At 38.6% G+C, this 15358-nt stretch overlaps 1 protein-coding gene across 1 annotated transcript in view; it reads right to left on the bottom strand.

Annotated features, from left to right (window-relative positions):
* glu (structural maintenance of chromosomes 4-like protein gluon) overlaps positions 1 to 15358 on the bottom strand; it is a 185020-nt gene that overhangs the window by 119793 nt on the left and 49869 nt on the right. Inside the window, exons 7-9 of the mRNA XM_067159498.2 lie at positions 11498 to 11638; positions 10943 to 11093; positions 5352 to 5573 (exon numbers count right to left, since the gene is read on the bottom strand). Coding sequence (XP_067015599.2) covers positions 5352 to 5573; positions 10943 to 11093; positions 11498 to 11638 — 514 coding nt within the window. The remainder of the gene's footprint in view (positions 1 to 5351; positions 5574 to 10942; positions 11094 to 11497; positions 11639 to 15358) is intronic.

The raw sequence follows: 15358 nt of genomic DNA, 5'->3' as shown, positions 1-15358 counted from the left end.
AGAAATCCTTTCTGTAAAAGTGACTAATGTGGTCCAATGATGGCCATAAAATGTAAACAAATACAGTAGAAGTCCGATATAGCGAGTACGGCATATAACGAGAACTCCGTTATAGCGACGACTTTCTGTCCCTTCAAAATTCTTATATTAAACTGTGTATCGTCCCTCGGTTACAGCGAGAACCCTATCACTGGCGCATCCGTTATTACGAGCGATTAAGCGCGCGCGCGATTTTTTCCCTTAATGGTATTTATGCACCCCAGCGATGATATTGCATGCGATCGATTACCTTCGGCATCGTTTCCTCGCTATGCGCAATAGCGACTTCTCTCGTCGACATTCGAAGGCGATGTCGGAGTCGATTAGTAATATCTGACAGCTGTTCCGTAAAAAAAATTTGAAATGAAAGAGGACATATTTTCGTAATAAATGCGTAAATAGCGTGTCCAATAATGGTTGTTAACTCGTTAAAAATTAAGGCTGACTAAACGACCGCTTAATTTTGAGGCTAAATACTGCAATTAAGTAATAACGGATACACCTCGAGATATGGCAGAGTGCTTAATTGATTTCAGAGGTGGGGCGATGACCTTGATGTTAGGCCCCTTTAAACAACAAGCAACAAGATTTCAGAGGTTAGTTTATATTTTGATGCGTCTGGTTAAATTACGGAAAGGCTATTGTGAAAATTTATAGCGAGAAAGGTATAATTTCTCTTCTACTGGCGCTTGAAGTGTGTTTTCATCACACGTATAGTACGGTTAAGTTAGGATACGAGACGCTGTTTGAATAAGAAAACTGAAACGTTTGCAACAAAATGCGACCGATCATCTTTGGTACGGTATAGTTTTCTCACTTTGTGCATTTGCAAGCTCTCTCGTTTACATTCAAAGGCCATGTAGGAGCTGATTAGTAATACCCATCGACTGTTGTTTTCTAAAGAAAATTCAAAATGAAAGAGGATAACACGTTTTCGTAATAAATGCGTAAATAACGTGGCCGATAGCAGTTGTTAACTCTTTAAAAATAAAGACTGAAATGAACGATATCTTCATTTTAATGTTATATACGGAAATTAAGTAAGAATGGGATACACCTCAAGATATGGCAGAGCACATCACTGGTTTCAGAGGATATTTCATATCATATCGCGTCTAGTCACGGCTATTTAAATGTAAATTTTTCGCGAGGAGGTTATTTCTCTACATGCGTTTCAAATATGTTTTCATAATAGGCGACATATACGGTTAGGTTAGGTGACGCTGTTTGAAGAAGAAAGCTGAGGTGTTTGCCACAGAAATCTCTGGAGTGACACCGTATTTCTCCAAATCCAAGCCTTTTTTTTTCTCTCAGAATCTCATGCGAAAACTCAAGGGTTGTTGCATTCGCGGCCTAGCGGTAAGTTAATGGATACGACTGGCAACTACCGCGGTAACTACGCTGCTTCCTTTCACACGCGCACAAAACTCGTTGACAATAAACGACCGCCTCTTTACAACACATCGCAAGCCACGACAACCGGCTGTACAATGTGCAGTGCCTGTGTGTTTCTCAAATCTGCAGAATGGCATCAAAACATGCGACCCTTCGAATTCTTAGAAAAGCCATGGCTACTCAGTGGCAGTCATAACGCGTCTATTGTACTTGAGGCTTAGTAAAATTAAGGTTTAAAGAGAGCAGGAATACTTTCGTGATGGATAGTCGTATTGTAAAGATACGTGGAAAAGGTATTGCCGGCATATTTTCAACGGGTTCTAGTCGATATTATGATGCCAATTTATGTTTATTAAACACTCTGAAATGTAAAATAATTGTGCAGCTGCAAGAAAACATGGCATAGGCCTAACCACAAAGTCAATATCTGGCGTTAGCGTGAAGACAAAGAGCTAGAAAAATGTGCACTGTACAAAAAATGCATTCAGTGGTCGGCAACAAGGACGCTTTAAAGACGTCGAAGATGAAATTGTGAGGTATGTGCATGAAAAATGCAAGGGCGGAATGGCCATACCGTGGCGCAATAAACTCGTTCGTTGACTTTCAACGTTCGCGATTAAGCCTATGCATCACTAGCCGCTGAATTTGGCCGAACCCGACAAGCGAGACGTGCGTGTAGCGGTAGCCAGTTATATCTGACACTGTGTAAAAGTAACAGTTTTATAGACAGCAAGAATAATTTCCTGATGGATCATTGTATTGTAGAGACGCATGGAATAGGTATTGCCAGAAAATTTTCAGCGAGTTCTCATCGGTATTATGATGCCAATGTCAAGTTAATGGTCCTTAAACCCGCGGGAACAAAGAATTGTGCAGCCGCAAAAAAAAAAAACACCCGGCGTGACGAAAGTCAAGGTTCGGCGTCTAAAAATGCGTAGGCCTACTGTACAACAAGGCATTCATATGATTTTACAAACTTCTTTTTGAGCCTGATAAAAAAATGTTGAAGGAAAAAGTGGGGTTCATCTTGGATTTGGAGAAATACAGTACTATATTTTTTTCAGAATGAAATTAAACATACACTTTCACGTAGTATCGGATTACGAAAAATAACAAACAAGTAAGCCGTAGTGTGGATATCATCTGCGAAAACGCAAGTTTTGAACAAACTGATTGCCGTTTTATACCGATTTTGAAGTGCATGTTGGCTTTTCCGACTTTTATACAAAAATCGGATATAACGACTATCCGTTACAGCGAGTAAATTTTTCGCTGTTATGAATTCTTGCTATAACGGACTTCTACTGTAAATAAATAAATAAATAAATTAGAAGTCCACAATAGCGAATACGGCATATAACGAGAACTCTGTTATAGCAACAATATATTTCTGTCCCTTCAAAATTCCTATATTAAACCGTGTGTCGTCCTTCAGTTACAGCGAGAGACCTATCACTGACACATCCGTTATTACATGCGATTAAGTGCGCGCGCATTTTTTCCGTTCCCGATAGTTATGCACCCCAACGATTACACTGCATGCGATCAATTATCTTCGGTATCGTTTCCTCCATATGTCTACTAGCGACTTTTCTCGTCGACATTCGAAGGCGATGTCGGAATCGATTAGTAATACTCATAGATTGCTGTTTCGTACAGAAAAATCGAAATGAAATAGGACAATATCGTAATAAATGCGTAAATAACGTGTCCGATAACGGTTGTTAACTCGTTAAAAGTAAAGGCTGATTGAATGACCGCTTAATTTTAAGGCTAAATACCGCAACTTAGTAAGAATGGGATACACCTCGAGATATGGTAAAGTGCATAACTGATTTGAGGTCAGTTCATATTTTCAGCGTCTGGATGAATTATGGAAAAGCTATTATGAACATTTATAGCGAGAAGGTTATCATTTCTCTACTGGCGCTTGAAGTATGTTTTTATCATACATATAATACGGATACGTTAAGAGAGGCGACGCTGTTTGAATAAGAAAACAAACGTTTGCTACACAATGTGGTAGATCATCTTCGGTACAGTATAGTTTTCTCACTATCTGCCTTTGTGAGCTCTCTCGTCGACATTCAAAGGCGATGTTGGAGTCTATTAGTAATACCCGTCGACTAATATTCTCTAAAGAAATTTGAAATGACAGAGGATAACAAGTTTTCGTAATAAATGCGTAAATAACGTGGCCAATAGCAGTTATTAACTCGTTAAAAATAAAGAGTGAGGTAAACGATCTCTTAATTTTAATGTTAGGTACATACGGAAATTAAGTAAGAATGTGATACACCTCAAGATATGGCAGAGTACATCACTGATTTCAGAAGATAGTTCATATCTTCTCGCGTCTAGATAAATTTCGGAAAGGCTATTTACATGTAAATCTTTAACGAGGAGGTTATCATTTCTCTACATGTGTTTCAAATATGTTTTAATGATACATATACGGCTAGGTTAGGTGATGCTGTTTGAAGAAGAAAACTGAGGTATTTGCCACAGAAACCTCTGGAGTGATACCGTACTTCTCCGTGTCCAAGACTTTTCTCTCAGAATCCCGTGTGAAAACTTAAGGGTTGTCTTGCATTCGCGGCCCAAGAGTAAGTTAATGGATACCACTGGCAACTAACGCGGTAACTACGCTGCTTCTTTTCACCCCCGCATGCATATGCACACACAAAACTAGACGACAAACGACCGCGACAACCGGTTGTACAGTGCCTGTGTGTAGAGAATGACGTTCTATTAGCCTCTACAAAAACGTTCCTCATATCTGCAGAATGGCATCAAAACATGCGAGCCTTCGAATTCTTAGACAGGCCGGCTACTCAGTAGCAGAGTTTTAACACGACTATTGTAGGTACTTGACACTTAGTAAAATTAAGTTTTATAGACAGCAGGAATATTTTCGTGATGGATAGTCGTATTATAAAGATATGTGGAAAAGGTCTTGTCGGCAAATTTTCAACAGGTTCTCGTCGATATTATGACGCCAATTTTAAGTTAATGGTTATTAAACACTCGGAAATGTAAAGTAATCGTGCAGCCGCAAGAAAATACGGCACAGGCCTAACAAAAGCCAATATTTGGCGTTAGCGTGAAGACAAAGAGCTAAAAAAAATGCGTACTGTACAAAAAATGCATTCAGTGGTCCGCAACAAGAACGCTTTAAAGAAGTCGAAGATGAAATTGTGTGGTATGTGCATGAAAATTGCAAGGGCGGAACGGCCATACTGTGGCGCAATATACTCGTTCGTTGACTTTCAACGTCCGCGATTAGGCCTATACATCGCTAGGCGGCAAGCGAGACGTGCGTGTAGTGGTAGCCATTTATATCTGACGCTGAGTAAAAGTAACAGTTTTATACACAGCAAGAATCATTTCCCGATGGATCGTCGTATTGTACAGTTGCATGGAATAGGTATTGCCGGGAAATTTTCAACGGGTTCTCTTCGGTATTATTATGCCAATTATAAGTTAATGGTCATTAAACCCACGGAAATAAAGAATATTTGTGCAGCCGCAAAAAAAAAAAAAGGCATGACGAAAGCCAATGTTCGGCGTCTAAAATACATAAGCCTACTGTACAACAAAGGCATTCATATTTTACTAAATACTTTTTGAGTCTGATTTAAATTTTTTGATGGAAAAGTGGGGTTCGTCTTGGATTTGGAGAAATACGGTACTATATTTTTTCAGAATGAAAGTAATCGTACATTTTCACGTAGTATCAGATTTCGAAAAATAACAAGTAAGTCGTACTGTGGATATCATCTGCGGAAACGCAAGTTTTGAACAAACTGATCGCTGTATCATATCGAATTTTAATGTTATGTTTTTTTTTCGACTTTGATACAAAAGCGCTATAACGGACTTCTACTGTAACAACAGTTACAACCTACTGTACTTACCACCGACTTGGTCTCATCCACTGACTTCTGCAGAGTGATGAGCCTGGTCTGCAACTGCTCCTTCTGCGCTTGCTGCTCCTTAGTCTCGGTCTTCAGCTTCTCCAGCGCCTTGTCCACATCTATTTGCTCTTTGTCCCGCTGCCCAATCAGTTTTTCCTCCAGGACCGTGAGTTCTTTGATTTCCTTCTCTGCTTTTTCTGGAGCCTGTTCTAAAGTTTGTAACTGAAAAAAAAAAAAAAAAGTCATCTTAGGCCAAAGCCTTTATACAGAAGCACTGGAACCAGTTTCACATGCGCCAACCTTCGAAAAGCAAAAATCATGAGAACATGGAGAAAAAAATCACGGAAAATTAGGAGTAATAGTTTTGTTGAAAATGTTATTACCGTATTTACTCGTGTATTAGACCTCCTCCCCCCCCTTACTTTTACACCCAAAAAAAGTAAGGGCGGATCCAATATGTGATAGCCTCAAATTTTGTGCAGTGAACACATGACTTCTAGGGTATAAATAAGTTGTACATGTAAACATTCTGCACTATTCTTTAACTAACATATGAACGTATTCCGAGTTTTACTGGCTATTTTCATTGGAAGGCAGCATTTCTAAATTTAAAAAGACAATAAATGGTGAACGCATGACTTTTAGGCCTACATATAAAGTAAAAATAGTCAGTTTTAGTCACTCTTATATCATGTCATTAGTTTCATCCCATTAGCTCCTCTGATGAGGTTGACATCAGGAAGGGCATCCTGTCGTAAAAACTTGCCACGAAGATTCGTCTCGCTTCATACTCGACACTTCAGAGAACAGGGATAAGGATATTGTATTATGCAGTAAGAATAAAAAAACTTAATGGCCAGTCATTTGTCTCCGTCAGTTGAGCAGTAGGCCTATCACACAGTAAACCTGATCACTGCTTTCATTTGAATTATCGTTGTCTTGTGCCGTGAACTTCCTTGTTACCGACATGTCAGTCATTCCAAATGACGTCATCTATTCTGCATGTCTTTCTGAAAGTTAAAAATAGTTTCTTTTTTTCCTGACAGAGTCCAAACAGTGAGAATCTTTTCACAAATGGTTTCTGGAAAGAGTCTCTTGTCATTCCCACCAGCTGATAACTAGCGTATGTTATGAGTTGTACTTCCGAATTTAATATATAGTGATTGGAAGCATTCTTCGGATAACTGCAGCTGTTGAAAGCCAGACCTTTATTTTTAAGTACAGGTAAACTCCGTTATACGCGGATTCGTTATCTGCGATTTCGCATGTATGGGATTTTGGTTTACAGTCTAGTGCTGCCATCTGTTAACAGTATGTGAAGCTGTAATGACTTAAGCACTGGCATCTCAATCCTATATAGAGATTGAGACGGCGGTGGCCTTGAGGCGGATACAGACATGCGTGCCGAACTCTGTAACATACACTACATCACGCGCCATGGTTAAATGGAGCAAGTGCATCTTCTACTAACTTAAGTGTGACTAGAGTGACCAAATCTCGCTCAGAAGCGATGGAAAGAATGGATTGTACTGAGCGTCACAACCAACAAAATATGCCTCTCTCTGGGGCTGCTATTCAAGCTAAAGCCAAGAGCTTGTACTGTACACTGTATGCAGAGTTTAGTTCATTATTGTGTGTTTCAGTGTTCAATTTTTAAGTGTATAAAATTAGCTTAAAAATGCATTTCGTAAACGGATAATGGTTATTTTTTGGAAAAATACTAAGAATCTCTGCCATTTTAAACTAAATATGTGAGAAAACAGAAACCTAACCCTACATTTTACATATAAAATGACTCAATTTATGTGAATTCGGTATGTGCGGCAATTCCATGGAATGTAAATATCGCGTATAACAAAGTCTACCTGTGTATTTCATGCTTGTTCTCTGCATTTATAACATCAGGATTTACATGAACAGCTGTAATTGAGATAAGAGAGACTGCATTGTTTAGGTTAGGTATGCTATCAAGTGTCTGGATAGAGCCACAAGTTCCACAATGGGAAGATTAAAAACAAATAAGAGGAAAGCTTGCTGCATTTATGGATATTTACAGGTGTGGCAGTAATGCGCTTCATTATGATAATTACAGACTATGCATCTCATATTAGATCAGCATTAATGGTTGAACTTCTTACAAAATTGTACAAAACTATTTTAATATCCTCCTGTCAATACTGTAATCATATTTGCTAAGTCCAATTAAGACAGAACTTCAAACATAAATCGACATGTTTTGACCCGGCATTGGTTCATCCTCAGTAAAACATGTATAATGAATTTAAAACACTGGACACACAAAATAAAATGTTAGTTAACAACCAAGGGACAACAAAAACAATGGAACAGAAAGACCTCCTGTCCAAGACTGTTTAAACGATCACCATTTCACAGGTTTTAACTTTCATCATGCTTTTTAAGAAAAAACTTTTTAACCACTTGACGTACTTTGACGGATCTCTCTGTACTGGCTCTCGACTGCACTCCAGCACAAAGACAGATCTCTCTGTCCGTGCGTAGTGTTTATCTCTAGACCTGCTCCAAGCCGGTTTCCGTTGCGAAAGTTTTTGATATTAGCAAGGTAACCTCTTGACAGATGAAACCACTGTTTTATTCCATTGATGTATTCGATAAACACTTCTGTGCAGGTATTCCGTGGAAAGAATAACCTGTATCTTAGCAAGCACATCGTAAGCGAAATCATGGCTGCCTCCAAGTTGAATGATGAAGCGATTATAAGGGAATTTTTAGAAGAGAGTGGCATTGATATAAAAATAAGCGACGAAGAATTTAGTGGAAATGAAAGTAGTTTGTGTGACAGTGACGTGAGCATTGGTAGGGGTGAAAGTGCTGTTTTACCGTCAAATGTGTAAATGAATTCTAGGCCTACATCTGATGCCACACCAACGGCTTCTAATAATTTTTTACACAATAGGGAGTGGAACTGGGAGCACGTAAGTAATACTCCAGAGTATCATTCATGCATCGCAACTAGTGAAATAATTAGTGTTGTTCAAAGGCACTTAGGACAATGCCCATACGAACTGCAAGTTGTGAACGAATTTCTAAAAGCAGAATTTTGGGAACATCTAACCAAAGAGATAAATGTTTATACAAGTAAATGCCTTGTATCAGCTGCTGAATATAAATAGGGTAATGCCATATCAGGAACACTGGTTTCCTGTATCAGTGAATGAAATGAAGGCCAGATTACCTTGAAGTGGTATGATGGCAAGAAGAACTTCAGACCCAATCTTGTTGTTGACTGATACTGTGGAATGGGTGGTGTTGATTCCCATGAACAGAGACTCCCATCATTCCCCTTGATGAAGTATGTAAAAGGATTAAAAAAAATATATTTCTACATGCTACACATGACACTTCTGAATTCTAGCATCATTCATCGCCTCCTCAACACCGACAAGAAGAGAGTAGGCTTTACCAGCTTCCGGATCTATTTGACCGAACAGCTGCTGTGTGACAGCAAGTATGACCTTGCCTAACTATCCAAAACGTGGTCGCCCAAGCCCTGGGGATACACCACCTAGACTTCCGGGGACACCCTGGGGACACTTTCCAACCAAAATACGCCCAACAAAGAAGAAGATTATCCCATCACGGAGATGCAAAGTATGTGTCACACGGGGTCTGAAGAAGGAATCTTCATTTGAATGCCCACGGTGCAAGGTGGTGCTGCACGTAGATGACTGTTTTATGATCTACCATACACATAAGAACTTTACAAAGTAAACTGACAGTAGTTTGGATATTTCCTCTCATTAGGTTGCTGTAAAGCATGCTTTTCCAGTGTCTGATAATATCACGTAAAGTAATGAAAATAAATGGTACACCAAGGCATAAATAAGCTCAATTAAATGGTATTTGAATGGGTTAATTAACATTCATTTTGTGTCTCCGATGTTTTTAATCCATTATACATGCCTTACTGAAGATGACCCAATACCGGGTTGAAACATGTGTATGTTTGAAGTTTTGTCTTAATTGGATGTAAAAAATATTATAGTAATGACTAGGAGGATATTAAAATAGTTCTGTACAATTTTGTAAGAAGTTATAATAATGTTTAACTTTGTATGTTTGTTGTCTCCATTTTTTATTAACGCATAGTATGTTTTGTTTGAGGTCTCCAAAAACAGTAAAAGTAGTTAGTGGGGACGTAAAATCAATAATATTACTATTTGTTAGGTACGTTGGCGAGTAAAACTGTCATTATGATTGGATTGTTTTTATCACGCTTTAAACCTACTTTTCTCCAAAAATTACCTATATTGGTCAGAGTTACGAGATATTAAACAATCACTCTGTTAATGATCTCGCCTGCTATATTAATAGCAAAACTCGTTTCCTCATCCCAAGGCGGTGCAGCTCGTTAGGCACACCACAATGGAGGGGAGCTGCATGTATAATTTTTACTGCATATCAATCGTCCTGCCATTCTTAAATCTCTGGCAGTACGGTACCGGGAATCGAACTCAGGCCCCCAAGTATGGCAGCTAATTGCGCTAACCACTACGCTGGTGGAAATTCTTAACTACAAAACACAGACATACAGCATGACCGATGCGTGCTTGCAATGCGGATGCAAAGTATTCACCTATTTGTGCGACGTCATCAGAGCTGCAGTAGGCCTACGCTATGGAGGTGGACATTTCTTAACTAAGAAACACAGATGTACCGCATGACTGACGCAGATTTTCATTACGCAGGTCGTTTGGACAAAACTATTCATAAATTTGTGTGGTATCATCGGAGCTGAAGTAAGGCTTGTACCCGCTTCAAAGCACAATCGTTGTTCTCTGCCGAATTACCTTGGGCGGGGGTCTTATAGGCGAGATTTAATTTTTCATTTTCTTTGTCTTGAAAAGTCTTATGGCAGCGATGGGGCAAGAAAGGGCTAGGAGTGGGAAGGAAGCGGCCGTGGCCTTAATTAAGGTACGACCCCAGCATTTGCCTGGTGTGAAAATGGGAAACCAGAGAAAACCATTTTCAGGACTACCGACAGTGAGGTACTAACCCACAATCTCCCGAATAAAATAAAATAAATTGCTATTTTACATTTTAGGTTATGGGGAAAAAGAGCTACCCAGGGTAAGAGGAAGACGACAACTTAAGAACGGTTAGGTCCAACAGGTAAGGAGATAACTTTACAGCTCCACTATTTAAACACAAGCAGTTGCCCAAGAATAAAGAGTAACAGCATTCTGCTAACGTAAGAATCTGCGGAAACAGCTCCACAAACGGGACGTCATCAATGAGTACATTAATAACAAAGTGAGGAGGAGGTCGTGGAAAAAAGTTGCCTTGTAATCAATGCTGTATTACATACAATAAAAATAAACTTATAATAAAATTTATAGTTTTAATTTTGGCAGGAATTTGAAATACACAAGTTGCGTATTCTGCTGATATGCATTTTTGTGCCTTTGATTGAATGCCGTATCGAGAATATTTTTCAGTAAGAAAGGTTATTACAGACCCTGAAGTGGGAATTCCTCATAAATTTGGATACTATTTGAATGTGGCCGAGATCATGTATAATAGGAGGACATAGGTTCAAAGGGGTGGGTTACCTTTTTCCGTTCTTCAGCCAATAATTCTTTAGTCTTTTTTCTGCTTTTGCTCAGTTGATTAATATCTTCTTGGAGTTGCATATCTTTTGCATTAGCAGCATTGAATTTCTCGTTCATTGCATCCTTCTTTGCACATATGGCTCCATACTCTCTGAAAGAATAAGAAGTGCTCACATTATTATGGTATTCACTCATGAAATTCTCGCCATCACATGTATGTTTGTAGGAAGATGTGTAGATTATCCTTGTCCTAAAAGTGTTTTCATGTATGTATTTGTCACCCATTTCATTTGGTCCTTCTTCCCAAACTGACCTATCATTATGTTTATCCTATTATGTGTTTGATTTTTATGTTCCAATCTCTCTAAGTAAATAAATAAATAAATCAATCAATCTGCACCTGGTAGATAACTTGTAGGGAGAGCTCTTAAAGTGGCATATGGGAGGATATCATAAACAAGGAAATACTAAAAAAAACATTTTGGTTACATTGTAGCATATCAGGTTACTTAAGTGCGTACTTAAAATGACATAACTACAAACTTCAACACTTACTTCGTGATTGAATCTATTTCCTTTGTCATCTCTTTCTTTTTGCTCTGGATCTCTTTAATTTTCTCTTTCATTTCAGCAAATTCTTCATCTAGTTTCTTCTTTGCTTCCATGCTTTCCTCAATACGTAGTTTGTATTTTCGTCTGAAAAAGAAAAAAAGAGGTAAAATCAGCAACGCAAGGGAAATGGTCGAACAAAATATTACGCCTGAAAAAGACAGCAAACAAATCATTCTCAATTGTGTGCCATATGCAGAAAACACAGATAGATTAATGTAAAATCTTCGAAGATACGAAACGTGGTAATAACTCAGTACCTGCTATTACACGTTTAAAATACGACAGCAGGGAAGAGGTTGTAGTAAGGATGTAAAGGAGATGACATAAGTCTCTGATGAGACCCCTGTCTAGCGTATAGTTCCAGTGTATGGGACCCTCACCAGGATTACTTGATTCAAGAATTCGAAAAAATTCAAAGAAAGGCAGCTCGATTCGTGCTGGGTGATTTCCGACAAAATAGTAGCGTTACAAAAATGTTGCAAAGTTTGGGCTGGGAAGACTTGGGAGAAAGAAGACGAGCTGCTTGTCTATGCGGCAAGTTATGGATGTTTATTCCCATAGGGAACCGGATATATTTGTCCCGAATGAGTAACTTTCCGAGCTGTCAGCGGAGAGATGGTGTGGAATGACATTAGTAGACGACTAAGTATGAGTGGTGTCCTTAAAAGTAGGAAAGATCACAATTAAAAAAATAAAGCTGGAATTCAAGAGGAGAAATTGGGCAAATATTCTTTTGTAGGAAGGGGAGTTAGGGATTGTAATAACTTACCAAGGGAGATGTTCAATAAATTTCCAATTACCTTAAAATCATTTAATACAAGGCTAGGAAAACAACAGATAGGGAATTTGCCACCTGGGCGAATGCCGTAAATACAGATCAGTATTCACCGACTGTGATTGGGAACGACTACTTGTTCACATCCGATGCCCCATCACCTAGCTCTGTCCCTAGGTACAGTACCGCACAAATCTATGATAGCTAGATAGTTAGTCAGTAACTGACAATACATTAGCAGCTGAGGCTTTCAAGCTGATGTTTTAAATGTAGTCTGTATTTTGCAGACTTCTGGACTACAGCCTAGGAGCATTTGATAGTACCGCCGTTTCACCGAAAAGGCATTTGGCCTTTTCAAAGGATGCATATGTTTTAGTTTGCTACGGAGCTCTTAGAAGAATGGAATGGTCACAAATGTCATTTAAAAAAAAAAAATCTCATACGAAAGGTTGAGGCTTTCTAAACACAAATACTAAATTTTATGTAAAACTTCCTCATAGTTTTAGAGATATTTACATTTTAGTGACAGCTGAAATGAAATGGCGTATGGCTTTTAGTGCCGGGAGTGTCCGAGGACATGTTCGGCTCGCCAGATGAAGGTCTTTTGATTTGACACCCGTAGGTGACCTGCGCGTCGTGATGAGGATGAAATGATGAAGACGACACATACACCCAGCCCCCGTGCCAGCGAAATTAACCAATTAAGGTTAAAATTCCCGACCCTGCCGGGAATCGAACCCGGGACCCCTGTGACCAAAGGCCAGCACGCTAACCATTTAGCCATGGAGCCTAGTGACAGCTTCCACATTGTGATGGGCATGGCTATGTAGCAATAGATGCAAATGTACAGCACAAGACGGATGTGTGGTTTCTCTCTTCATCAATTTCTTATATCACCCGGCTGCATGGTTAGTATACATGTAGGCCATGTCTGTATCCTTGGTTTAGTGAGTTGTCTTTGAGAGTTGAAAGCTTTGAACTTCTGTTTCCAATGTTTCTGTTATGTACTCTTTGGCGGTTGTAGCAGTTTTTTTTTTAAACTTTCCACGTGCTTCTATTACATTGTGTTGTGAATTGTGATCATAATGCCTAAGAAAGGGAACGTTGCAAGACAGAAAAAGAGGAGATTTGCTGGAAATTGCATTTCTAACGAAGAGAGCGGTGATAATGGCAATGTTATTATTGACATAGTGTATCAGCCAGGAAACTTGGGCCAGAACTTAGGTCACCTGTCAGTGATGCTAAGGATACCGACAGCGTGTCATATAGGATAATAAATTTTTCTTCTTTAGTGGATAATATAAGTGAACATTTGTGTTGCAAATTGTGTCTTGGAAATGTGAAATTAACTGGAAGTAATATATCTGGGTTGGCAAAACAGAATTACTGAGAAGATGTCTAAAAGGGAGAAACCAAAATGCAAATGAGTCATTCAACTGTAAAGTTTGGTCCATTTGTCCCAAAACATCATACAATGGTAATAAAATTGTTCAAATAGCAACCTAAAGTGCAGTGGCCAGTTTTAATGATAGAGCTAGCAGTAGCCGACAAGTACTGAAGGCATTGGGAATCAAAGTTGAGAAGAATACTGCGGAAGCTTTGAGCGAGTCTGACAAGGTACGTGTAGATTCAGTTGAAAAATGTGAAAAAACTCAACTTTGAAGGCTAGAAGGACTAGGTGAAGACTGGAAGAACAATCCAAGAACATCCAGACAGAGGGTATAACATATGGAAGTGGAGCCTTCTAAGGTGAATGGTGAGAAGAACTGTGTGTGACAACTTTACATGCAATGTCCTGAAAACTTATCTTTTTCAAACAAGAAACGTAATATCACAAGAACCATTTGTCTGATCTAAATGAAACTTTGCACAGTTGATCAAATAGGAATTCTATAGAGGATGAACTAAAAGAATGGAACCGAGACAAAATTTAGGCTTAATATAATGATATAAACAGGTCATAAAAATGTAAAAATTATATGTATATTTTTTTTTATCTGCTAAATTAATTTGAATGCACTTAGAGATTTCATCTTAGTCCATCCTCTATAATATTCCGTCAGTTTCAATTCAAAAGAAAGAAAACAACCTTTAAGCTCATATTTAAAGAGTGATGTTTTTTTGTCATATCATGTGGTTTATAATTTTATCAAAATTTATTAATTAATAATGTGGCTATTTTCCATTAAATTTTGATTTGTACTATATCAAACAATAGATTAGCATGTTATATATCATATTGATTTTCAATGCCCTACTTGAAATAATGCAGGAAATAGTCATATTTTTGTCAAGTGGTAACTAAACATGGCATGACTAGTGAATGACCCCCCTTAAACAAAGAATAGTGTAATGTTTATATTGAACTTCTTGTGTTCGACAGACTGGAAAGCCTTTAAGTTACATTAATCTGAATGGGTCAGAAAAGCCCAGTTTCCAGTCCTAAAAACCTTACATCCTAGGGGACATGGTGGCCAGAAAAAGCAACAGATTATCTACACTGAGGCTGGTCGACCAACGTTTGGCTCTACTTTCCTTCAGCCACGGGCCAAATAATAACCAATCAGTGATGGCTCCCCTACCCCCAGCACAAGATCTAGTGTTTCTACTTTCTCACATCCTGGGAAGTGACAGCTGTCTGTGCTGGCACTTCTCCTGAACAGATCTCATAGCTGTCGAGTTGCAAGACATTTCTATCACCATTCCCAGTGGAATTGCTTTCAAAACTAAACGAGGCCTCGGGTTGAAGCCAATCCATCGCTTAAGATGGAACGACGTGGGATAGGCAAGTATGTACATTTAAAAAGTTTGTATCATTTCAGACTCGTGCTTGTGCAATTTCTAGAGTTTTAATTTTTTCTTTCCACTTTGATTGTGATTAGTGACGGACAGAATTGAATATAATGGAATCGAGAACTTTTGAGAATCGATACTTACATTCAAAACCATATTCTTGAGTTCAATATAACCTTTAGAAGTCGATGTAGGCCTAGTTTACGAGGTACAAATTTCCCAGAAACTGAGTACGA

This window comes from Anabrus simplex, chromosome X (genome assembly GCF_040414725.1).
Source record: "Anabrus simplex isolate iqAnaSimp1 chromosome X, ASM4041472v1, whole genome shotgun sequence".
Taxonomy (NCBI): Eukaryota; Metazoa; Arthropoda; class Insecta; order Orthoptera; family Tettigoniidae; genus Anabrus; species Anabrus simplex.
The sequence above is the reverse complement of the archived record's forward strand: the minus strand, read 5'-3'. Positions and strand labels throughout refer to the sequence as shown.